General features: G+C 39.7%; 2 protein-coding genes across 4 annotated transcripts in view; both read right to left on the bottom strand.

The window, feature by feature from the left end:
* The window catches only part of wwtr1 (WW domain containing transcription regulator 1), a 34,119-nt gene extending 15,833 nt beyond the window's left edge, over nt 1–18,286 (bottom strand). The window contains exons 1-3 of one of the 3 annotated variants that reach the window (XM_030050081.1): nt 17,518–17,554; nt 16,610–17,432; nt 313–491 (exon numbers count right to left, since the gene is read on the bottom strand). In XM_030050081.1, coding sequence (XP_029905941.1) covers nt 313–491; nt 16,610–17,013 — 583 coding nt within the window. In that variant the 5' untranslated portion in view covers nt 17,014–17,432; nt 17,518–17,554. Of the gene's footprint in view, nt 1–312; nt 492–16,609 lie in introns of all 3 variants that reach the window. The other 2 variants (XM_030050082.1, XM_030050083.1) reach the window with 2 other exon arrangements.
* Nucleotides 18,287–22,705: 4,419 nt separating this feature from the next.
* On the bottom strand, nt 22,706–26,891 carry commd2 (COMM domain containing 2). Its single transcript, XM_030050381.1, has 6 exons — nt 26,752–26,891; nt 26,511–26,588; nt 25,875–25,957; nt 25,629–25,703; nt 25,082–25,180; nt 22,706–24,584 (listed from the first exon to the last, which is right to left on the bottom strand). The coding sequence occupies exons 1-6, from the start codon at nt 26,816–26,818 to the stop codon at nt 24,375–24,377; spliced, it is 612 nt and encodes a 203-aa protein (XP_029906241.1). The 5' UTR covers nt 26,819–26,891; the 3' UTR covers nt 22,706–24,374.
* Between the last annotated feature and the right edge of the window lie 913 nt (nt 26,892–27,804).

Here is a 27,804-nt window from a genome sequence, read left to right as displayed (position 1 = left end):
CTTCTTTAAAAATGTTAAAAAAATAAGATCTTTGTAAATTTTTGCTTACAAATACTTATAATTCAGGAAAGACCACCACAATATGCAACTTCTTACTTTTCTTATAAATGCTTGTGTTAACAAAGCTCAATCGCCTAACTGTTGTACATGAAGATTTTTATACCACGGTGCTGAATTATAGTTGTTATTGATCATATTACAACAAAGTGACAGAGATCTATGACTGGCTGACTTCTGTGTGTGTGTGTGTGTGTGTGTGTGTGTGTGTGTGTGTGTGTGTATGTGTCTGTGTGCGTGTCAAAGTGTACTCACCCAGGTTGGGCTGAGACGGGGCCATGCTGCACTGTGACTGGTTGTGTGACGGTGTGTGTGTGAGTGCTTGAGGGAGTGTGGTGGCATTATTCTGGGCATTGTGAAGCAGGGACATCCGTGTCATGTTGGGCGCCATGGACTTCCTGGGGTCGACCCATGTTGTTATCTTCTCTATATGACTGGATAGAGGGAGGGAGAGAGATTGGTTGTTATTTCAATACAGATTGCATTTCCATAACTCAAATCACCCAGAGGAGAAAACAGATAGAAATGTGCAGTAGAACACAAAAGCCATCCTTAATAATGCATTTCAAGCATTTATTTTCCATCTTACACCTACATAAACATGAACAAAATAAATAAATAAATACAAGCTTGACATTGGTTTGAAAGATTACTGTTCAAAAAGTAGAGTGAAATGGCTGCATAATACTATAGCACACTGGTTGTCAATATGGACCTTGAGGGGCTTCGAAGGGCTACTCAGAAAAATGAGTAATTATTTAATTTCACTATAATTTAAATTAACTAGAAACTGTTATGATTTTTTTTTTTTTTTTAAAAAGATGATTTTCAATATTGCTAATACATATTTTCAGTCCACTGTTTTAATCTCACCACAAGGAAAAGAGAAAGGACCACATTTGAATTCATTTGTCTCTGTTCAAGTATGGCATTTAAACAATATTTTTTCAAATCAGTTTTCCTCAGGCAACATCAGTTCAAATGGGGGGTCACCAGCTTAATGACAGTCAACTTAGGTGTGTGGAAGAAGAATGAATTTGAAAACCACTGCTGTAGCACATGCTGCCTGACCTGTTGTATACTTATTTCAGGGACAGCAGCTATCTCACTACAAAAACTGTTAAAAACTTACAGCCAACACACTTCTCTATTTTAACTACATACTGATTAATGTGTGATACCAGCAATGAGCCCCAAGAACAAGTCAGCATATGAGCATTTTCTGTGCTACAAATCAGCAATAAATGATCACACCAATGATAAACACAATCTTCAAATGTAATGACCACAACAGTTAATAAAATAAAAACAAAAAAGAAAAACTTAACCCTAACTCTAACTCCACAAAATCAACCTCATCAAAATGTTACGTTAGGATGTTTCTAGTCACCCCTTGATGTTGTGATTTAATCATGTGACCTGGATATTTACTGATAGCTGTGAGAATATAAGCCCAAGGGTGGGCTATACAATTACAGGTCAAGACACACTGCCATACAATACAAACCATTATTATCTCTCCAACACACACACACACACACACACACACACACACACACACACACACACACACACACACACACACACACACACACACACACCACACACACACACACACACACACACACACACACTCCTGATCATTTTGTAACTCGGGTTTACAGAAACAAAGATGATTTGTCTCACTCATCTCCTGGCCTTATCAGTCCACCTCTATGATTCAGGACTCAAGACCAATAGATCAACCTGAGCTTCAGCTGAATAGCACTTAGAAGTGTAGACTATGGCACTCACAACAATCAGATCCAGTTACAGAGGGAATTTCCAATATCGCCCATCTCCCTCCCCCTCTGTCTCTCTGGCAGCCTTCTGACTCTATTGGAGAGATTGTTGTGATCTATTTGAGTGCTCTAACACCTGCGTGGACTTCACAGCAGTACGCTGCAAATTATCAACAGCTGTCCAACTCCTTTTCTGCTTCACACATCGTCCAGGTGCTGGGATTCCACTACACTACTGTTTTTGGTCCTTGTATAAAATCAAAGATTTAGTGAAGTGCACATATAAGGCTATGTTTGGTGCTAGTCTGACAGTGGCATGGTGATGGCTAGTATGAACCAGAGGCAGTGAGAAATACACTGAGAAGGAAAATGTATTACAGTGTATAAATGTAGAATATGTTGTATCTGCTTGACTGACTGCCATAATCAGATGAAGAACGTACAGTGAGCCAAAATTGCAGTAGGAAGTTAGCCAATGCTGGCCTTGTTAGCTCATAATTAATTATAAATGTATTAACATTAACATTTAATTAATTAACATTTAATTAAAAAGAACACTACTGACAATCTAGGTAACCAAGAAGCCAAGACAGTTATCATTTGAACAGAGGGATAAAGGTATTCTTTGAGCACTTCAAAGTCAATACAACCACATAGCTGTGATGCCAAAATGTATAACTTTATGATAATCAAAACAAGAAGGATACTGCAGAGCAGGCACCGGGCCTAAATTATCATGGGAATCCTGGTGATTACTAATGAATGGGACACGGGGCTACACAAGGGCTGCTGGCCATGTCCATCATAGGTGAACAGCCTTCGAGCAGAGCAGAAGAACCTTAAAATGACCTGATCAAACACTCATCATGGACGCCAGCTCAACACAAACCACCACAGCTGCTGCAAGGCATTATGGGTGACTCCTCTAGTTACCAGCTACAACAACTGCAAGTGTGTGTGTGTGTGTCACAGGGCTATAGTTAGATATCCTGGCAACAGCTGCTGTGGCTTGTATTTCACACACACACACACACACACACACACACACACACACACACACACACACACACACACACACACACACACACACACACACACACACACACACACACAGGATAGAGAGGGGTGGGAGAGAAGCCTACCATCCCTACTTATCGCATTGGTAGTGCCCCCTAGTGGGAGCATTACCAATGCGATAAGTTTCTATCTCGTAATAAGTTGCATGGGTTTTTTATTCAATTTAGTAGCCATGCTCGAGGGATTTGTCCAAATTTTGGTCATGACTGATTGAAGTGGGAGTGGTTTATTACAAAATGACCAAATGTGTATAAATAGTACATTTACAACTTAAAGGAAAACGTTAAAAATCAGCCATATGGGGTCGCCCCAGTCGCTCACCTGGTAAGAGAGCGTACCAAATGTACAAGGCTGAGTACTGACCGCAGCACCCTGGGTTCAAATCTGAGCTCAGGCCAATTTCTGCATGTCATCCCCTCTCACACCCCTGTCTTTCCTGTTTCTCGCCACTGTGACTATCAAATAAAACAGAAATGCCAAAAAAAAAAAAAAAATCTTAAAAAAAAAAAAAAAAAAACATATGCTCTAGACAGCAGAAATGTTCATAAGGATTTACACACTACTCTTGCACTATCATCAAATCATAACATTAAACTTCACCTCATAACTGAGTAAGACAGTTATGTGAAAGGTTTATATTTGCCTTAGAAAGTGTTCAACCTCTGTTTTGTCATTTAATGTATACTAGCTTTGAAGGAAATGTGTAACTTGCCTTTATTTCCTTACAACTTGAGTTGTGAATAACACTATGGAAATATGGAAATCGAGAACAGCTACTGGTAAGCAGGGCAAAAAAGCTCTGTCTCTGTCTTACACACTATTAAGGCCAAGCTGGTCTGCACAACCTTCAAATATTACCAACCCTCCTGAGAATGTGCAGTGTGGTCCAGGAATGTGAGTGGCATAGCTCTGTAGTCAAGGTAATCTGGAAAACGGCGATAGGGCTCTTACGCAGTTATCTGGCGGCAGTGAGGTGGTTTTGCTGAAAATGTGACATTAATTTCTGAATTGAGGTGTGAAACTGCTGATATCAACATACATTTTCTGAGCCCTGTGATATTTACGTTGACTTTCAAATACCAAGATTTAATGTATGGTCAGATATTGTTGCATTCCTATTGCCACTGTTTACAGTAAGTAGGGATGGAAACTAGTATCAGCAAAACAAGGCATCTGATTCTAAAATGTACCACTTCTACTATTTTATGACATGAAAAAACGGAGACGACGACGCATTAACCACATCTTTACGAGGCAAAAATTAATTTCTTATCAAGTATTATTTGGAGTGGTGGTGTACGTAATGCTCAGTGTTTTGAGATGGTAAAAAAAATGTTGAGTGAAAACTCAAAAGTCAGGGTGGGCTCAGACCATCTAGGCACACGTACAACACAGCTCTGTGACTGGAGCCGTGTCTTATCACTCACTTTTACACATTCACATCTACAAAGGTTTTAACTTGAGGAATGCATTGTTCCTTTGCTGACACACACACACACACACACACACACACCACATTCCTCTCTGTGTGACCAAGACAAAGCAGTCAGTCAAACTGTCAAATGGCCAATAGGAGGACAGATCAAATGGCCAATAGGACTACAGAATAGATCATGCATCACACATGACAGGCTAGGGAACCACGACACACACACACGCCAATAGAGGACAATACACCCACATAACTGCTGCTCACATAAACATTCCACAGCCATGAATAGAGCGACAGAAGGAAAGGAAAGGATAGGAAAGGTATTTTGGAGGAGAAAATGTGACTTCTCATAGCACTATTTGCAAAAACTACACTGTGCTGGTATGTTTTAATGAGCCTGCTACCAAGAGGAGACACAATATTACCACTGCCAGTTTTCCTTTTCCTGAAATTTAAGATAATCCAGCCTTCCTTGGTCTATTTTTTGTCTGTGAAAATGTGACACTGATGATACAGCATTCAGTTCAGTTTCCTTGGAGTTCATAGCAGGGCAACATTTAAATACGAAAAAGATGAGATTTACACTTTCATAATGAAACAAACAAACATCCTGGTGACTCAGCAGGATTGGAACACATCATCCTATGTTCGAATCTGGCCTGGGACTGGGAGAGAGCAGGACTATATGTCAGCTCTTGCTCTTTCCCCGTCTTTCCTGTCTCTCTCCACTGTTTACTGTCAAATGAAGAGAAATATGTCCCCTCCCCCAAAAACGGAGCCTAAACAGAACGAGAGCTACATTTCCAGAGAGAGAGACACACTAGACAAGACAATATATCAGACAGAGGAGACACTCAAACACACAAACCAGACTAGACATCTACACTTCCAGAAAGACACAAACTACACTAAGAGCTTCAGCCACAAAGAAGATGATTACACTGTGAGGCTTCATTGCATCACATTACAATGTCACTGTAAAACACATGGTACTGTTGTGTGGTGTGTTATTGTGATCAACACAATAACATGGAATTGCATATTTACTTGGGTTGATCTAGTCACAAAAGCATTTTATATGAAGTTTACTTCTCTAAATGAAATTGCTTAAAAACTTATTCAGAGTGAGGGAAGTGGAGTTGGATCACAGTCGGATTTCAGTCTCAGTTAGTCTTGGATGACCTCACAGGCACTGACAGGATAATCTAACAATCGGGACCATCGGGGTGATCCAGTGGATCATACTGATGGTCAACATAATCACCAGGTGACTTAGCCTAAGAGACTGTAGCATTTTTGTTAGGGGGCTACAATTGGTGATTTAATTTTATGACATTGTTTGGCAAGACACTAGGCTTATAGACCTTTTTCACAGCAGCCATTTTGACATGAAAGAGTCTTTCCAATGACCCGGCATGCACAGTACCAGAGAGCCTGACCGTCTAAGACCTGAATGGAACAGAACCTGAATTGATGTTATTAGTAACACCTGTGTTTGCCTGCTATTTCCAGTCAAAATGGCTGCTGTGAAAAAAGTCTATCAAACACAGTAGTCAAATGCTGTACCCTGCCTTCTCAAAGCATTTACCACATAGCTATCAAGGTTATCCTAGCTACCAAGGTTATGAATAGCTAGAACTAAATTATGCATAAATCATTGGCTCAACCTGGTAACTCTCGCTTGAGAAAAACTTCACAGGGACTCGAGAGGACGACATCAAACCTGGTTTCCACAGAACTGATTCCTCACTCCTCCTGACACTCAGCATGCCACCGAAGCAAGGCTCACTCATTATAATGTGCATGTTCATCATTATTTGTTTGTGCAGTGCAATATTTGTTACTTTGTATTATTTTTGTGAGGTGGCGCTTTGTATTCTTTTCTTGTTTGTGTAACAGGAAAAAATGTGTAATTTTTATTACACAATACTTTTACTGACCTTTTTGATTCTCGCCCCACAGAAACATCCCATCTTAAAAAAGGCTAAAAATAACACTTAAACTAATAAAACCAAACTATAACTACGCATTTTTTGAATTAAATTAAATTAAATAAATTAAACTGAGATTGAAAACAAAAAGTCACAACAAAAACAAAAACTGATGTAAAAGTATAATAACCATGGTGGTCTGTGTCCCTACTTTGAAAACTACTGGTAGTGGATCAAGCCTATTTTTATGGATATCTACCCCGCCATGTTGAAGTTTGAAGAAAACACTGCATTCAATTTTTTTTTTCTATGTTTCTATTTCCAAGTGCATACAGACACATAGAAAAAGTCTCTGGGAAGTGGTCTACCATTATTGTCCCAGAGCCCTGAACCCTTCATTTCCAAACAGGAAACTGTGTGTGCAATTTCCTGTCCTGCTTGCTCTTTGTGTGCGTACATGCATGCGTATGTGTGTATGTCTGTGTGTTTTCAAGCTATGGAAAATACCAGGATTCAGTTCCAAACAGACAACTTTGTAATGTCAATTTTAACCTTGATTCTACTAGTCAACTCCAGATGGACTGCTTTAAATGTAGGGCACTTTGCTTTGTGTGCTGAAATAATCTGGCAGTATCATGCTCTTCACTTTATGCCAATCAACCTTATTTAATAGAGACAGAAACAGAGAATGTGTGACATTTGGCTCCTATAGTTTATCTAAACTTGACACACACACACACACACACACACACACACACACAACACACAACACATTTATTCAAGGATCAGACAATGTTACGATTGTGTGTCAGTATATGTTTATAGATGGCATGGCATAAGCCTGACTCTACTCACAGGTTACAGCTCCCCTCCAGTAAAAAAAAAAAAAAAAAAAAAAAAAAAAAAAACACACACACACACACACACACACACACACACACACACACACGAGCCATGCTGCCAGGGATTCAGTTAGATCCTTCAGTCAAACTGTCGGTCTGTGGGGTCCCCCAAAAATGATGATAATGATGATAATGATTTCTTTTCTGCCAGGGAGGTTTAACTAGATATTTTGGTACTGGGCCAGTGAGATATTTTGCCAAATTTTACCTTGCATTGATCTTTCAAGGTGCCCACCCCTATCTGAACAGGAACATGCAACTTATTAATCATCCCAGAGTGGGTGGAAATGGAAACTAAAAACTTCTCCCCATCCGGTAAAAACGGAAATCCAAGGAAGCAGGAGGGCTTCATCAAGGCTACACCTTATTAAATGTCATACTGTGGCATGGGAACATAGCACATCACCTCTATAATCATACCATTACTTCATCAAATTCAACAGCGGAGCGATGTAATACTATGTGTACAAATTGTGTGAATGTACAGGTTTCAGTGTTGTGTTTGTCAATTTATGAATCTTTACTTGTCACTTCTTTCAAATGTGATATTTGTACTTTCCATAGCATGCCACTACTGCTGATTTCATCTTCTCTTACCTTCAGTAAGAACAGATTCTACTCTGACAGGCAGCCGAAACCACTGCATCACTTTTGCAAAATGTGCAAGACAACCTCTAGTAATACTAATGCTGTCAAGATAGGGCTTTGAAATCCCAGTTTAGATTGAGATCTCAGCTCTCTGACGCCCTTGTTTATCAGCTGTCAATCTACGTGTGTATGTACGAGATGTCCTGCAGACCTCCTTTCATTTCCTTTAAACACACAAAATACATGTTAGCCTACACTTACACAGCACTGCCATGTAGACATAACATACTGACATGTTCATATATATATGTGTGGGTTGGGTATGGTCCAATTTTTGCAGCATTCCACTAGATGTTCAAATAGAAAAAAAAAAAAAAAAATCAATAAACAGTAAACAAAGTAGAATAAACAGAGGACATTCCAGTATAGACACAAGTCAAAATCATGTAAAATTGTTTATATTTAATAGCTATATGCAATAGCTATTACCAGCCTGCCTTACATAAAATTGAGAAGTAACACTGGGGAATAGGTGAAGCATTTACAGTCGTAGTTTCACTCGCTCCAATAATGCATATATAAACATCAAGATTCAGCCAGCTCTTCCTCCCCCAATGACAGGTGCATCATGTATATTGGAGCATCCAGTCATAAAACTTCACTATGCATCCCAAATTGCAAAAGCAATTTGGGATGCATAGTGCTTCTCACCAAAATTGCCAGGTTTCATCCTCTATCAAACATGATTGGTGTCACCAAATTTCATTGTGATCCACCAAATACATTTTGAGATATGCCGCTCTGGACCTAACCACTGACTAGCTGGAAAGGCGGTCCCAGCTGGGTAAAAGCAGGGGGAGATGCTATAGTGAAATAGTAGATAAATAGTGGTTAAATCATCATATTCCCATGATACTTTTAATTTTAGCACCAATTAATGTAATGTACTTCATGTGTTCTCTCTCCAAATCAATTGGCTTGTCTCTGCCAGTGTTGTCATCCCATTAGAAATTCACATGGCATGTCCCCTCACCCCTAGAAGAAAACAAACTTTTCCATGTGCTCCTCAGACCACTGCTTCTCAAGAATGTCACCCATCAGAGAGTAAATACTGCTTCAAACACCTATAAATCATGTGTGGACCCATTTTGAGTTTTATTATAGACTGTAGGTATGAATGTGTTGTATGTGTGTTTAGGTAGCACCAACCGAGGTGGTTAGATTGCTTTGCGTCACCTCTTGTCAGCTGCTAAAAGTTGTCCATGAACACACGGCAAAATAAAAACAAAGATACTTGTTTGCATTCACTGAATAATTACTTGGCCAGTTCATCATATGCATCATCATATGCAACTTCTTGACTTTCATTTTTTTTTATTCATTAATTCATTTCCTCATTTTTAGTTGGCTAGTTGGTTTTTGTTCAACTTCTTTAGAGTTAAAAAGAAAAAATTTAATTTATAAGTTAAACTACATTTGAACTGGTTACTTATGAAATCCAACATAAATTTACACACACACACACACTATATATATATATATATATATATATATATATATATATATATATATATATATATATATATATACACACACACATACACACACTGAGCACGTGGCCTCTCTCTCACATATTGTGGTAGGTAATATCACCTGTTTTAGGGGTTTTTATTTTGAAGAGTCAAGTCTCGTCTTTTGGGCTTGTCTCCATAGAGCTGGTTGCTTGTTTCTCTCGCGAGATCTGGCAACACTGACAGGCACCAATGCTACTAATAGAAGCAACAGGCTGCAGCTCTGTATGTGTGTGTGTGTGTCTGTGTGTTTCTGTGTGTGTGTATGTGTTGGGGGGGGTGCTTGAATGAGGCAAGGCATGCTATTATAGTTTTAGCTGACGGCTGAAAACAAAGAGACAACACCCAGACACACACACACACACACACATACACACACACACGTACACACACACCTCCCATCCCTATTGTTGTTGAGCCTAGATCAGGTTACACCAGAGGGCCGAAGGCAGTGCTCAGCAGATGCTGCAGCAAGCATCAGCCACTAGTTCACACTATCAACCTCCTACTGAAAGAGAGCACTTGCTAAATATTTTACTCAGTGTTAAACTAAGCATGTCAGAAACACTGTGTTTATTCTGTGGAAATAATCACAAACATGTTTTTAAATGTATAAAAATATAAATGGAAAAAAGAGAAATACAACTTTTAGCACCAATCTGTTTTCTAATTATTTAATCTGCTGATCCATGCTACACATGTGGGCTCCACAAGCTGAAAATGGTCAAAGTATGAACCTAGTGCTGCTCACTGTGGCAGAGAATCTTTGGAGACTGAGATGAGTGCTGAAATAGCCTAATTCATCACTTAATTGCTTATTTAACTGAAAACATAGAAGAAAATTACTAGATTAAAATATATCAAAGGTAATATATTAATCAATTTATCAAGTAAAAATGCAAAACATTTGCATATCATAACTTCACTAAGATGCTGAGATTTGCATATTTTTCTCCTTTCATTATAAAATTCATACTTTGGTGGTGTTTTTTGACTGCTGGTGAGACAAAGGAAGAAATCTGAAGTCATCACTTTGGAGTCATGACCTCTAATGAACCAAACTTCTGAATCCCATTAAAGCAGTGTGCATGCTTGAGGATATGTTGCTCAGCAACATTTGAACGAGTAGGTCCCAACTTCAAACAGTTGGGCCAACAGTTGGCGAGATGCTGAAGTCTCATAGGTCTTGGACTACACCCCGCAAGATGGAAAGCCGAGTGGGTCTTCAGTGTAGATGTTTGCATGTAAGTGACCAAATAAGACAACAGTTACACATCAAGTGGCTGGAAATTTCCTCAAGCAATCAGAACTACAAAGACAGTTGGACGTGAGACAGTTTCCATAATTACAAGTTTCAATCATGTCCATTGTATTTGTCCTGTAGTAATCACAGTGATGTCATACCCTGCTACAACCTAATTGGCCAGTGTGACAGATAGGCTCATTGTATCCTCCTACACTACAAGAGTAAAGATAAAAATTTCCAACATATTGGAAAATGATCTGGACGTCCCAGACTGCATTGGGAGTTCAGGATGTGATTGACGGACCTTTCACTAGGGATGGTCCGATCCAATCCACTGGATCGGTATCGGGTCCGATCCAGGCCAAAATGACTGGATCGGGTATCGGATTTTTTTTTTTATTAGAACCCGTCCAATCCGATCCATAAGCCCAAGCTATCTCATATATCCTCAACTTCACTTTGCGCGACATGCCGTAACACAGACGAGCTGTCGCCATGGTTGCCATGTGCCTGTGTTTTCGTCACGTGAGCAGAAGCCTGCAGAGCTGTAGTCATGTCAAAGCACAACGTCTGCAATATGAGTGTCTCAAGGGGTGGTGGCAAAACCGGACGTTTTAACACAACAGACTTAATAAAGCATCCGAAGAAGCATCATGGAAAGAAGTACAGAGACTTTTTACAGGCGAGTGCAAAGTTTGAGCGTTACCGTTCCACATCCACACTAAATGAAATAAATTAATAGGCCAGCAGTAATTCAAGCAGTTTTCCCCTGTAATATTATTGATTGCAACGGACTACATTTAAACCTACGCATTGACCCGAGCAGCAATGTTCTCAATCGCCCTCTCCCTCTGCTTTGCCACTGCAGCGGTGTTGCACTTTCTTTAAAAAAAAAAAAACATGTTCAAACTCGCTGTATGAATGCATTAAGATTTCCAATTCAATTGGGGTGTAAAATGCAGCCCGACGCTTCCCCGTTGCCATGGTGACTCATCTTATAGCTGTTGTGCACGCACTTAACTCCAGCTGAAACTACTCCGAGTTGATAAAACTAACTCAAATGCAATATTTGCACCAAGTTGCACTTTTATTTAGTGTTACACATGACTTCAGTTGTTGTCGCATATTTTCCTTCTTTCTTTAGAGGACCAGAATAGTTGTTGTACAGTGAATGTAGTGTTTTTAGATGTCAGTATCAAGCAAATTACATCCACGTATTATTAACAACTTTTAGAGTGACAAAAAGAATCGGATCGGTATCGGCCGATCCTCAAGGCTGCAGTATCGGTATCGGTATCGGATGTAAAAAAGTGGTATCGAGCCATCCCTACTTTTCACACCATGTGAGCAACAGCGGGCAATTTTTACTCAAATCTTAACAATTTTTCTGGGACTGTCTGGGACAACTAAATGTACTATGATATCATTTGGTGTAAGCCTGGCCTAAGCTGGCTGCTAGGTAGATATTCTGTTAAAATGCAAGACCCATACAGGTTCAGGTTCTTTGTCTATATGGCAGGACTGGCAGGACAATATATCAGTGATATAATTTCACTTTGCTTCTTGCCAACATTAGATCCCGCTAATGGTAACTGCTCTTGTGAGTGTATGGCTATTGGTTTGTGAGGTTTGTGAGGGTTCTGAAGACTTGATCTGCGGATGATCTAAATATTTACCATTGGTTTCACATCCAGTAATCATGCGCATATTTGTGGGTTTCTCTTTTCTCTTTCTCTTTTATAGGTCTACTGATTTACAGGTCTACTGATTTATTTACATGTGTTTGTGATTACTGACTGATTCCTTCCATATGCATCCTTTCATTCAATAGACACACAGAAAAAAACACACAGAAAGTAACACATACAAATCAATTTTCACCACAACTTTGCAACTAATTCGAATGATACCTTTTCATCCAGTTCTGCACACGTATGTATGAACATGTCCTATTATTTTAGGGTCCAAATATGGCACACTACGAGCATTTAGCTGGCATTTAGACATATTAAACATAAAAAAATTCAGCTCAACAGCCCAATCAATCTCAGTGTAAGAACCTCCACCAGACTGTCACAGTCAACTCAGAGTCAAAATCCAAACTGAACAGTGAAATATAGTAAAACCTTGATTATCCAACCCCACATTGTACAGGAATGACCAGTCAACCACAACAGCATTTTCTTTTCTTTTTTTCCTCCCTCCCACTACAAGCTGGTCGCTACTCTGATCTAAATCTGTTGTTGTTGAAGTTACAGTGTTGCTCTTCAGTAAATCTGTCGATTATTCATTGGTTAGTTAAGTGTGTGCGTGCTGCCACTGGGATATTGTCACAAAGTGCTTGCAAACTGCTGGTTTACTGACAGGTATGTAGGGCCTAAGGTTTGCACTTGGGCTGGGCAATATGGCCAAAAATATTACCACAATAAAATGAGATATTTCAGTCAATATCAGTAATTACTTCAATATACATCATTTAATAATTATGTCACACTTTAAGACTATGTTTTGCTTCTGAAAAACCCAGAATGCTAATTATTAGCATTATGCTAATCTCTTTTAGCCACTAAAACAACACCATGTGCAGTTCCTGTGTGTGGTGCATGCTTTCTCTATTCTCGCCACATTGTCTATGTTATAAATTGGTCAATATTTTACTGAACATTTTTATATTTATACTGAGGAAAAATATATTGTGATATTTATTGTTACTGTTTTATTGCCCCACCCTAGTTTGTGCCGGTTTAAAGGCTATTTCTTCTCCAGTAAATGGTCAGTTGTTCCTGCGTGCATGGTGTGTGAGTTGCAGCGTAATAACTCATTTCTTTGATGCTGCTTTTGTCCCAAAGTGTTTGTGGACAATGGTAATTTTACTGCCAGGCCTACATATGTGTTAAGTGGTTGAAAGGCTATTTGTACCACAAAAGTGCTTGGAAGCATATCAACATGTGTCATCAAATAAAATTTTTCACCAAAAGGTTTGGTGGGTTTTAGTGCATGTTTCAGGAATCTGAAATTTCAGCTGTCAAGCCTTCATTCCTGAGGGGTTTGGATAAGTGAGGTTCTACTGCAATGAGAAAACTGGAAGTCTCACCAAACTAGCCAGCCCTCTTTTAATTAGCCAGGAGCTGCAGCTGAATGGTAATACTATAATAGTAATGGTAAGGGAAACACTGAAATAGTAACACTGAAAGTATACTTTCACCACAAAATGATTTTGTAATGAAACTATTTTGACCGAGCTGGGATTCTTAACACTGACTTTCCAAAAAAATTATTTGTCCTGATGTGTTTCCATGCCTGATCACTCACTCACTCACTCACTCACTCACTCGCACACTCACTCACTCACACACTCACACACACACACCACTTTAAAAACACCTTCACCTGTTCTTCAACAACAACAACAACAACAAAAAAAAAAAAACTAATTTAGTTTTTATTATGATTTTTGTTCCAATCTTTTTGGGGGGGGCAGGGGGCTTGAAATAATTAATCTACCATGACTCACATTAACTCCTACTACTCACCACTGAGTGGCCAAATAATGGCACACATATTTTACATTACTAACAGGAATTAGAATTATAAGTATACCATGTTTTTTTTTTTTTTTTTTAATTTCTGAATATTTAATAAACCTACTTTAATATTCTCTGTGGCTCACACTAACATTTGATGGGTATAAAAGTCACGCATGTTTTACTTTGATTTGTTACACATATTTTCTTTAGGGTCTGTTTTCTAACAGAGGCACAAATTCTGCAGAATGGTGCATTCATTGGGTATGAATAAATAAAAAAAATAGTAGTAGTTGGTAGTTAGTCAAATAAACAAGCATAACTTTTATTTGAAGATTTTTTTTTGGCATTTCTGCTTTATTTGACAGTCACAGTGCAGATAGACAGGAAGGGCAGGGGAGAGAAGGGGGATGACATGCAGCAGAGGACCTGAGGTCGAATTCGAACCCCAGTCACTGCGGTCGGGACTAAGCCCTGGCAAATGGTACGCACTCTTAACCGGTGAGCCACTGGAGCGCCCCAAACAAGCAGAACTTTTTACAGCAAAAAACTCCCTACAACCTTATGTGGTCATCTTTTGTCTTGTTGGATTTTTCTCACCAAAACACACTTCTATGCAGTCTTGTTTGGCCAGTTGAGTTTGTCTTGGGAGTCAGGGCCTCCCACCAGCATGTGAACACACCAGAGGACCTTACACTTTTCAATTCATCAACAGAATTATAGTGCAATGACAAAGCAACTTTGACAAAATTAACCTGGGCAAGATGTTCACTATGATGTAATACTTATCCTGTAATTTTGTAAAAAGTCCAATAATACATTGAAATGAATGGAAAATATTGCATTCCCAGAAGTTAGGAGGAAAAAAAACAGTAAAAAAAACAGTATGGAAATGGTCAGTAGTAATGAGAAGTACACATGCAATGTAGTAAATGAGCTAAAACATGCAAAAGCACCAATATGACCCTTTAAAGCTAAATTTGTATTGTCATCATCCTGGGTTACAATTAGGGATTTGATATGACATCACATACCAGAATTGTTTCCAATCTGGACAAATACTGATTCATCATATTGGCTACAAGTTGTCCAATCAACTTTCCATCCTTTATTTTCCTTTTATGTTTTTTTATTGCTGGAAACTGGAGACCAGCTGTCAAACAACTAAATGTACTTGAAAGGGTGCTGCAGAAGAGTTATTTATTAGATAATAATTTAAAAAAAATATTTTAAACAGCCACTTGAAGAAAACATTCAAAGGAACAGAACAAGTTATCTGTGCCCAAACAACAAATAGAGAGGATGTGAAGCTCTTTAATTACTTAACAAATTAGAGTTTTTCAGTTAATAACAAAAATATCAGATGAGCACATGGAATCGGCAGATACTCAATATTTACTAACTCGGATCAGTATCGAGTAGGGCTGGGTGACATATCAATACATAACTAGATATCATCTGGGATTTGGATATCATAATTTGTCCTGATTTTAAAAAGCTGAATTACAGTAAAGGGATTCAGTTTTCTGCACTTAGAGCTCTAGACGTTCCATTGCCTGTCTCCAGGCTGTCATGATGTTATGACTGTATGACTGTTATGACTGTTTGTCAAAAAACTCATTGTGTAAATTTTGCATGAGGTTCAATGTCCCATAGTTTTGTTTCACAGGCTTTCCCACGCTGACAAGGACAAAGTTCCCAACTTTGAATTTTTTGTGGGGAGAAAAAATGTAAAGCTGAACAGCTCTGATTGATTCAAAATACTGGTGTGTGACTGGATATTTATTGCACTTCTACGTAAAGATTTTACACTACTTGTTGTGCAATGCTTATCATGTTGCATTTGTCCACCTATAAATATTTTGAGACCACCCTCCATCCCACTGGGTAACTCTGAACAGCAACTGTTCACTATCAATCTGCCTCAGTATCACTTAGTGATGATGGCAAAACTACAACAAGTAAAATCAATGCTCTCTCACACACAGACACAGCAGCCAACACAGGCTGTACTGTCTGCATCTTTATATTTGTGTCTATCTGTCTGTAATGGGGCTTGTTTTCTCACTTATTGGGGTTAAAGAGCCACCCTGATTAAACAGCTGTGATTAAACTGAGTACACAAATGTGATTAAACCACTGTGGCAGTGGCTCTCAAAGAGGGGCCTGGAGACCACCATGGGTCCTTGAGAGAGAGGCTCCAAAGGTCACAGAGGAGGTTCTAGGGTTCACTGGGGACTTTCCAGGAGTCCCCAAGCAAAATGAGCAACAGATTCACAATAATGTGGCCTAAATGACTAGAAATAACACCAGCTAGAGAAAGTAGAAGAATGAGCAGTTTGATGTTCACTGCTTTTATCTTAGCAAGCAGTACTAACAGCTTTACAGTATGTTCCTGTATGAGCCCCTGTGTCTAAATATGCAGTGGGGGTCTACACAACAACACAGTGCCCCCCTCCCCTCATCCCACCGCGTACACACACATACACACTCTCCTTACTTGAGAAAGTACTTCTGCCCGTTGCTAGTGTAGGCCATTTCCCAACCGGGTGGCAGAGGCAGCTCCTCGGCCACATCGAAGGACTGGTGCCGCTGGTGCTGATGGTTCTGCGGGCCCGGGCTGGGGCTGCTCACCGTGCCCAGCTGCAGGGAGGCCGGGGAGGAGTGGGAGCGGGTGTGGGAGACCTGGAGCCGGGGAGGATGGGAGGTGGAGTCGGTGCTGCTCTGACGGGAATGAGAGCCTGAGTCTGGTTCTTTGAAGAAAGACTCAGGCAGCAGTTTCTTCCTCCAAGAGGAAGGTTTTGGGTTCATGACCGAATTAAATAGCGCCTCCAGGTCCGTGTCAGAGTCTTGGGCAACAAGCACCACTTGTTGCCCCGGCATAGGCTGCTGATTTGAGTTCATCTTGTTTTGTGGGGTTTGATTTGTTCTGGAATAATGTCAAAAAGTTTCGTTAGGAAGTTTCAGGAAAAGTTGGCCGGATTTAGTTTCCAGCCGACGGGCGGGCATACAGTTTGCGGCCTCCTTACTGTCAGTACTGCCCTCCCAAATCACTCCGACGCTCCTGTTACCAAAAAAACAACTTTTGTTTTCACTCCTACCGTCCGCTTCAGCTTAAATACCTTCACACAAGTTGAACAAAACTGTAAAAACAGTCCACCACACGACAAAAAATATTAGCGACGTTTTCCCTGAGTCAAACAAACGAGTATACCTTACTTTTCCCCTGGCCTTGCTGACCGTCGGCTCAGTGCAGATTTAGTAAACTGGAAAGTTAGCTGGGACGGGACAGCCGGGCGGCGCTTCATACATATTCAACAGCGCTGGGAAGGGGAGGGAGCAACAAGTAACCTTTAGTTTGTGAAACTACTTGCATTAAAAGTTACACATTATGACACAACTACTCACAAGCGAAGTTGTACCGCAGTGTTAGAGAAATACACAGCAAGCGCACGGTGAAGATGGTTGGAAACGAAAAGGTCTGTTTGTTTAGGTGGTAAATCTCAGCTGTGGCACTCGGCCCGTTTGATAATAACTCCGCTGAACAACAAAATAGAGCCACAAAACACGGAGCTACTCACTGACTGTTGAGCTGCTGACGCCTGTTATCTAAACTTTACAGCACAATAATTCTCGGACACGTTTTCTCCGACGAAACAATTAAATAACATGTTGTATAACATGTTATTTTGGACTCCATGGGGTACGGGCCTACAACACCAGCACCGCATTCATTCAGAGGACATCGAGCTCAAATATGACAGTTCACTGCCTCGGCGAAAGTACGCACACACAGAGCACGACTTTAATGTTTTTTAAATAAATCATTAGGATGGTTAATTCGACACAATTCACCAAGCAGCACTTTATTTCAACGAAACAGAAACTTTTAATCAGTTCACAACAATGGCAACCGCTCCCGACGATGTTTTGGTGTAAGGATTTCAGGCGAATTTAGGGGGAATTTTAACACAGAACGGCACTTTGTGTACGCCGAAGAAAAGTTTTTAAGTCACGTTTTTCCGGCTGTGTACGTTTATCCACAAGCAATGTAGTTTTAAATTGCTGTTTTTTTGTTTTTTGTTTTTTTTTTTTGTATTTTTTTTTAAATGGGCGCTGGCATAATGTGCCTACAGTGGGTGTAAATAATCCAAAGAAACCCGAGAGTTGTGCCTGTCTCACCCTCCATTGTTCGGGACAGTGAAGGCATTTCCACAGCCTACTAATTAGTGGGCTAGCTCTTACGTAACAAAATACTCCATCAGTTTTTTTTTTTTTTTTGTTTGTTTGTTTTGTTTTTTTATTCCCCAGCTGTGTGAGTGTTTTTACTATAAGGGTTGTCTGTACGATTTTACAGTGTGTTCATTTGCTTGGAGAATGTTAATCTATCACATGTAGTCACACATTTTTCTATTTCTTATTTCTTTTCTATTTCTTATCATGTCACTTATGCTTATAATATATTCCTCGTAAGAATTTGAGCAGCTACAACTGACCCAATTTCCCCTCAGGGATCAACAAAGTATTTAGCCTATACTTCTATGACACAGGACTATGTTTAAAGTGGCCTTTAATTATACATTTCCATGCCATATCTAATAAAAGAGAGAGCAAGTTCATTGGAACTGTTTATTAATGTGAGCCAACCCATAAAACAGCCTGATGCAAGAGCTGCAATTTCCCAGAACAGGGAAAAGGTGTGTCCTCTCCAAACCCATGTCCAAACAATAAAAACAATGCTCTTTGCTGATTAAAAACAAAAAAGTGGAGCTGTCCTCTGTCTTCAAATACCCTTTCTGGTGTCTAAATGTCTTACTGTACTATTTGTATTTACAGAAGTTAAGGCAAGAACCACAGGTGAACCATCTTGTAGGAGCTTGAATTGTATTTGAAGAGACCTCATCATTTTTTTTTTTTTTTTAATTTACCAAATGCTTTGATCCACACCAAACTGGCACCATAAAAACTCAAATGAAAAACCACTTAATGAGCTCCAGCTTGTTTGGGCTTGTTTCATCAACCTCCCAGCAGAACTGAGATCAGGAGTATGGTGGTTGGAGTATCCAAATGATTCTTACTTTTTTGGTTTGATTTGTGCTGATTTGGCAGGGTACATTAACACTATTTTGTTTCTCTAGATGTACAGCAGTAAATTTTAATGGGTCGTATCATCCACCATTTCATCTTCCTACAATCCAAACTGGGCATTTGTTTGTGCTAAATTCATGTGCTTTTTCTGTGTGTTCATGCAGCCAAATTCCATATAAACGAGCAGAAAGGTAATCTGTGTCCAGAATCAGGGTAAGTTGTGTGATGGTAGTAGCTTATCCTTGGATGTAGAGAATGCTGACATTTTGGTAACAGAAAAAAGCCTCCCACACATTATTATCCTCACTTGCAGGATAATATATCAAACACCATGCCATGGGACCTTCATCAGTGTATCGAAGACTGAGAGAGGAAGCATCCACTCAACTATCCCTGCGTTCCAATACCCATACTACCATACTATTTAGTAGGGAAAAAAAGAATTAGTATGTCCCAATACATACTAAACTACATACTTTGTAAGGGCAGCTGCAGTACATACTAAAAGTAAAAAGTATGCGATTTGGAACGCAAGGATGGTCTCAACCCCCAGTTGAGCTGGGATACACCCAAGTGGTGTTTTTAGGTGTAGGCCAGAGAGGCAGTTTGTCTAGAGCATCACCTGCTGGAGAGGGAGCCAGAGAGGAAGGAGAACAAGGAGGGAAAACCTTTATTAAAGGTTTATCTTTCAAGATCAAACTGCATAAAGTTAATGTCAAAATAGTATGTAGGTGGGTAATAGTTACTTGGACACCAAGATAGTCGGAAACAGCCAAAGCATCACAAATGAATTAGTATAGAACACAGAAGCATGACACGCCTAAATCATAATCATCAAGGCAAAGGAAATTGTATATGCAATGGGTTGTAGATGACATTTATGTTTTTGTTTTTTTTGTTCATTTGTTTGTTTGTTTGTTTTGTCTTTTTTCCAGAACCAATGTATCAATGTAGCAGAGCTGTAAACTAAGTGTTAGTATAATAATGAATTATGTAATAGCCCGCCCATGAGGATCAGAAACCATACTGTATCAGCCAGTGTTCACAGCAGTAGCAGCAGTAGTTGTCCTGCCATCAGCTGAACACACTGCTCTGTCCTGTCAGTGTGTGTCCATCTGTCTGTGGCAACAACTGACTCCACCAAAAGCTCAGCTGACATACAGACACTTGACACCCAATCTAGGACGTCGCCTGCACACACACACACACACACACACACACACACACACACACACGCACATGCACACGCACACACCTGTCTCCCCTCCATGCCTCCTCATCCTCTTTCTCTCTCAGTGAAGAAAAATACATTCAAAATAAAAATATTGAAGGCAGCATTATAGATTAAATTCCGTTATTAGCCTATACATTCAGCATTAGTATTATATTAAAATGAAAATCATTATATGTGCTGTAGCAACAGTGGTGCTTTGGTGTGGGTTAAAGTGGACCTTTATGAGTTTTATGATGATGTCTTTCTTTGTGGATAGATGATGAATATGGTGATTTTTCAGACTGACTTGATACCACCTAGTGGGTGCTCTGCTCCATCATCTTATGATCAAAATAGACTTTTTAAACAAAGCAGCTGTCCCGCCAGGTGTGTATGTAACTGTTGTGTATGTCATCTTGCATAAAGCAATGTTATTATACACTGCTTAAGCACATTTTGAGCAAAGCCACCGTATTTTCATTCAGTTCAGTTCCATTCAGTTTTATTTGTCTAGCATCAAATGTTAAGTTTTGTCAAGGTGCTTTTACAGAGACCCAACAGCTTTTGGCTCATCCCATCAACCAAAATCTCCCCCTTGAACAAGCGCTTGGTGACAGTGGCAAGGCAAAAAACATTTTAACGAGCATAAAACCTCAGAATTCAGAATTCAGCTCTGGGTGGGCAGCAGATTCAGCCTAAAATACTGTACATTCTTCATTTTCACTTTGGAATCCCACTTTGTATCAGCACTACAAATTCCTACTCAGGCAGACGTTTGCTGATGTTGTACTGCAGTAGATGCAGAAGTACTGCAATGAAACTCTACTGAGGTAAGGGTAAAAAGTGCCTCATTTCAAATGTCCTGGCAGTAAAAGTTCCAGGACACTCAGTTATTTTTTCAGAACAGTAACTGTGTTAGCTGTGATCTTTTCCATGCAGTTAGAAAAGGAGGAGAGAACACCCTACATTCAGTTAAAGGGGCATTACACTAAACTTCCACGGGTTGATTGAAGTGAGGATAATAATACTAATACTAATAATAGAATAATTATGATGGTTAATTCTACATGGTTTTCATCGTCAGGCCTGCAATTATTCCCCTTTTTTTCCACACTTTTCCCATATTTTTGCCAGTTGACTCTAAATGTCAACCATCTACACTTTTTCATTGTGCAGTTTTTATTGGAAATTTTATTGGAAAGCAGAACCAACACAGCAGGTTCCTTTTCTCATCTTTGCTGGCTGAGCTTTTATTGTGAAAGGTTACACAATCTTCGTCAGTGATCATTGATCATTTTGTTCTCTGTAATGGATATGATTTAAAATGTAGTGAAGAACAATACTGAGGCAAAAATGTAGTAAAAGTAAGTAAAATACACAGAAGTACACAAAAAGCTACTCAGTCACAATACTATGAGTAAATGTGATTAGTTACTTCCTCTGATATTACCCAAAAAGTTTGCTGCACATTTTCATTAACAGTAGGTTTATTGCCACTGAAGTTGAAGTTTGTTTTAATTCTGGCTGGTTTGACGGTGGTCCAGTGAGCTGAGGACAAAATGTCTCATGTGAAAGCAGCACACAGCCTTCTGCTTTAAGTCAGTAGTTGCTCTTGTCTTCCCTTGGCTGCTAATCCACAATACTGACTTTCTATTTCCATTCACTTCCATGGATTAGCAGCCCGGGGGAGCACGGAGCTGAGGATATTTCACCACCATGTGGACTCACAACGCCCATACAACCCAACACCCTGACAAAGTTCAACCACTAGGTTACTGATTCAAAATGTGTACGTGTGACATGACTAATACGTTTACCTCAATAGTTTTTTTTTTTTTTTTTTTTTTGTTACCATTGTGTTTTCCTGAGGGCGCTGGTGACTGGTGCAGCCTGCACAATACAGTTTTTCCTGTCTCACAAGAGGTGACCTTAAAGGGCAGCAGCTGGCAGCAGGAAACCGCGTAAGGAAACACCTGTATTACTCACACACAGCCGTGTCTGTTTTTAGGTGTAGTGCAGTAACTATGATGTGAGGAAGTCACAGTTTGTTTGCTCCCTTGTATAGCTACTTTGCAGTGGACTGTCGTGTGGTTCAGCTCATCGTATTGGGGGCAAAAAATTGTCTTACTCAAAAAAAAATGTGAGGTGAGAAAAAACTTCTAAAGAAATTGTTCCATGTGTTTATTACATTTATAACTACTGACTTGCAGATTTTACAGGCTAGAGAAATTACAACACTTCATAATTTATCTTCTAGTATAAGGAGGATTATTGTGGATATATTACAGATTTGCAGGGAACCTGAAAAGAGCAAGGAGATTATGAGATTATGAGCATGACGTTTTTAATGTATTTTTATTCAGTTCGTTTTTTTTTTTTTTTTTTTTTTAACAAACACTTTGTCAAAATAAGTGCTTTTTCATATATTTAACAGTGCCTTGGAATCCCCTCTCCAAAGGAAATTCCAAAAAGTTGATCTGAATGTTAATCCCCATTCAGTGCAACCTCTTCATGTTATTTCTTCATGAAAATGGCACATTTACTGCAGGAGCTTTTCAATTTCTTTAGCCTGGGATGATATGCTGGGCGATATGGACAGAACAACATCACAATATTTTTGCCCAAACACTACAGTATCGATATTATGACAATACAGTATTGTAGGGATGACTGTTTTTTGACAAGACATTTTAACCACAAGAGATTTCTGAGAAATAGTCATTAGTAATGTGAATATGATGACCAAGCAGCCAGACAAAAATATCAGCTGGAGCAGTCTGATAATTTCAGAAAACTGCCCTCCTTCACTGTAATGCAGCCGTTAAAACCAGTAAAAGACAACATTTATGCCATATCACGATATTACAATATCCAAAACCACAGATGACATCTAGCCTTGGTATCAATATAATTGTTATATTGCCCCGCCTGAGAACCAGGATGAGAGACATTTACCCGGTTTGCGTGCTCACATAACAAGAGCATCTCTTTTACAGTTTTCCTTGATTTAACTCATCTCTCCACACTAAGATCTAGGCATGTTCTTAAAACAGGAAACATTTTAACCCTAACCCAAACATCAAGCATTTCAACTTAATCAAACTCTACATTTTATGATACATATTAGACTTTGTTAAAAAAAAAAAAAAAAATACATACAAAACTCTCCAAACTGAGAAACATTACAGATGACAGTATTTTAGTAGACTGGCTTTCTGTAAGGAAAACATTTCAGCGAAAAAGGAATGGTTGGTGTGTTTGAGGTTTCTGCTGTTTTTTGCAATGGAATTGGTCTCCTACAAAATAAGAGTCTTGACATAACTGTTCTACAGGCATGAATCTCAGTTGGAGAAGTAGGTCAAATTGACTGTGAAATACTGTAACACACCTGAGCAACTCCCGAGGAGCTGTCAGTGATATTAAGACATGTTGTCATGGAGGCGCTGAAATGGTAAATTAGTATTAAAGGCAGTAAAATTCGGCTCATGTTTCAGTTGGTCCTGTGCTCACAGAAATGGAATTTAACTCCATTTCTACGCCTGTGTGTGCAGATACAATGAAGACTGCAGTACAGCAACATGCTGTGTGGTGTTCAGTGCTCCTGCAGCATTACTACAGCACATCATCTGGCTGATCAACGTGACAAACTCCAGCTCACACTCATTATCACCATGTAAGTAAAGCTGTGTTCAGTTCATATATTAAAATAGAGATGCTATAATGCTGTGGAGTCAGAGCCCTCCTGTCTCTTCACACCGCTGGACAGAAACTACCAGAATGTTCCACAGCTCTGTCCTGTACAAACTCTATACATTTTATAGGAGGTGCATTATTTTTGGGAGAATCCAATTTGCCAGCGTTCTGATGAAGCCAACCCTGCCTGACGTACCCAAAGATCAGGCCGAATGAAAAGATTCAGCATGGCACAAGAGGATGTGGAGGCATGATTTGGGCGAGGGGGAGGCTATTTGATGTTGCGCAGGATGCGGCGAGCGTGGTTGGTTTTCATGGCGGCGAGGGACGCCTCCAACGTGGAGATGAGGTGCAGGAGGGTGGCGGGGTCGGTCTGGACGACCCGGGCGCTGTGCTCGCCGTGCACGCCGTCGCCTTTCGCCAGGAGCAACCGCATCGTCACCATGGGAACCACCTGCTGCCGTAGGGATCGACTCGCCAGCTGACAGAGAGGACATGACGGAAAAAACCAACAGGTGGAGGTAATATAGAGACAGAAACAAAAAAAAAGGAAAGAGCAGGAATACAAGATAATACCAGAGCACTAACAAGCTAAAATTCCTTGACTTGAGATGGTTCACTGGCCTATAAAAGCATAACATGAGGTTTTTGTTTCCTTGACTGCAATGTTAAACAAACCTCACATTCACAGGTCTCATTACAGGTTATTATTATTATTATTATTGTTGTTACATTGTTTTCTTCTGGTATTTGGTATCATATTGTTTATTTATTGTTTTACTCTGTTATTCTGGTTTATTCTGTGGGGAAAGTGAACATGATTTTTTTTAAATAAAAAAATCATCATCGGAAAAGTTTTAAGAAGAGACTTAAAAGAAGCAAGAGACCTTGTGTGTCTAAGCTCAGAAGGCAAAGAGTTCCTTAGTGTAAAAATATTCACTCTACTCATTAAAATATATCTGCAATGGCAACACACACCTGCACATCCAGCCTCCATTCCAGGTTGCGGTAGGCGGGCATCTGGGCGGGCAGCAGGCTCAGGATGCTGCGGATCTGACTGCGGTGCTGCATGTAGAGCTGCAGCAACAACAACAACAACAACAACCCTGATGCACTCAGCTGGATAATATAAGCTTCACATAATATCAGCAGCTGGTTTAATCCTTTTAAAGTACCATGTCGCAATTCCTAAAAAGTCAGAAATTACTTAATGCCCTGTTACTGGAAAGACTGATTGAAGACCCAATAAAAAGACCCAATGAAAAGAGCTGTTATCCATTCTTGTATTCACATTCCATGAAGACAATTTATCACAGGACTTGGTGAAGCAGTATCACTATATAAGCAGTATATCTATATATATACATATATATATCTATATATATCTATATATATATATAGATATATATAGATATATAGATATATATAGATATATATAGATATAGATATAATGTTCTAATGTCTAATCAAAATCTAATGTGTTCAAATGGAAACAGGACAGGAAAAAATAAAGATTAAAAGTCACCTGTAGGAGAACATCATTGAGCTCTTCGTTGAAACCCAAAACCAACACTGAGTCCCGGAAGTCCACTTCTGAGATCTGTCACATAACAACACACACACACACACACATACTGACACTGAGGACAGATGACAGACTAAATATTTGATATTATTACTTGTTTTGACCGAATATGCACATCCCAGGATTTAAAAACAGAGAGAGAGAGAGAGAGAGAGAAAGAGAGAGAGAGAGAGAGAGTTTGCTGACCATCAGTTTGGAGCTCTCTGTCATCAGGAACATGAGGCCTTCAACTCCGTGCTGCACCGTCTCCACGGGAAACCCCAGCTTCCCTGCACACAGTGTTGCATTATGGTCTCACACCGCAGCAGAGAGTGACTCAATTCTGATTTTGTTGCCCAGATCTGATCTTTAAGCTGAGCGACAACACATATCACTTGCACGTCACTGCATCATCACAGAGAGTAAACCAGCGGTGTGGGCATTCATGTCTTGAGATGTTTGCAGTGGTGACAGATCTCAAGATTAGATCTCACCTCGGCATTTTCATTGGTAGGGTGACCACCAAAATAAATGCCTAGTAAGTGGGATTTACAAGGTATTAGCCCAGGGTAGTTTAGTGGAAATTAACCTCCTCTCTGTTGAAAAACTAAAATAGATAAACAACGGGAAAAACTTCAGAATGCAATTTGAATGTGCTAAATTGGCAGACACGTATATTGAACTGACCTACTGCTGTTATCCAAAAAACTACAACATTAAATAGACCTGTGTAGTATTCAGCTGGCTGTAAGTGTCTGGCATACTATTTGGCACTGTGTGTGTGTGTGTGTGTGTGTGTGTGTGTGTGTGTGTGTGTGTGTGTGTGTGTGTGTGTGATCTCACTGGCAGCGCCCTCATAGACCTTGGGGCTGGGTCCTCTCCGCAGGAACTCCAGCGCTATCCGACCAAACTCTGCCACCACTGCGGACAAAACAACACAACAACAAGTTCAGCAGGACAATATAATGAGTGGAGCTGTGCAGGAGCAGGGGAGCAGGAGCAGGACTGGATCAGGCTGCAGGTGCTGGCGGTCAGCTCGGCCAGCGGTCAGGAACACGGCCTGGCCGCCTCTCGGTGACTTTACCTGCAGCATCGACCTGGGGCAGGAAGGCCAGGTGTTCTTTATGTTCTTCAGACAGAACCAGCAACATCTCGGACGACAGGAAACAACAACCATCCACACACTGCAACAAGTCATATGATCATCACGTCCTGACGTCCGGGGGAAACGTGACATCGTGCAGATTGGTTCCACAAGCCGGTTGGAGTTGTTGCAGCGCCCTCTGGTGGCAGGATGACGTCACTGCCTCTAAAGAAAAGCTCAGCTAATGCTCAATGTAAACTAAAAACTACAGATAAAAAGGTAACTTAGTGGAAATTCATGGGGGGCAGATTTGTTTCATAATAATAATTTAAAAAAAAAATGACGCCAAGGATAATATACACACAGTTTTTAGTTCCAAAGGAACTAGTGTAATTATTAGCTATAAATCTATAACCTATTACACTTTGAAAGTAATCTTTCCAACACTATATCTATATCCTCACACACAGGTGGCGAATTACGAATGAAATGGGAAAACATTAAGTGGCTTAATAAGGTGCTGTGTCACAGGAAACAGATCCTATAAATTGTATTTTGATTTGTATTCAGCTACATGAGGACCTTGTTCTAAAATGTGGAAAACTAATTGGTTTCACAATTTGTAGTCAGCATTATTATGCAGCAAAGTACAAGCTACATAAAGCTAAATTCTTCATTCATAAGTCACGTACTCCTGATTTTATGAATTGAGTATATCCTCTCCATCATACAAGATTTTTTTTTTTTTTTTTTTTTTTTGAAAAGGACAGCAATAACCCTTAACAGCACTCTATCCCATTTATTAGATGTAATGCTCTCTATGGATTGAAATGAGGACACTTTTTAATATGGAAAACATTTATTATGTATACAAAAAATAGTTCAATAGTAGGTAATAATCATTATGAATGAACAAACTGACATTTGGCATGCTCCCCCCCTCCCATTAACAATAACAGGTCTCTACCACAGTGATTAAAACTTGGGTGTTTCGGTTCAGTGTTCATTCAGATTTGTAAAGAAATGGCTCAAACAGAACTATGTCCATAACTA

This window comes from Myripristis murdjan, chromosome 4 (assembly GCF_902150065.1).
Source record: "Myripristis murdjan chromosome 4, fMyrMur1.1, whole genome shotgun sequence".
Lineage (NCBI taxonomy): Eukaryota > Metazoa > Chordata > Actinopteri > Holocentriformes > Holocentridae > Myripristis > Myripristis murdjan.
The sequence above is the reverse complement of the archived record's forward strand: the minus strand, read 5'-3'. Positions and strand labels throughout refer to the sequence as shown.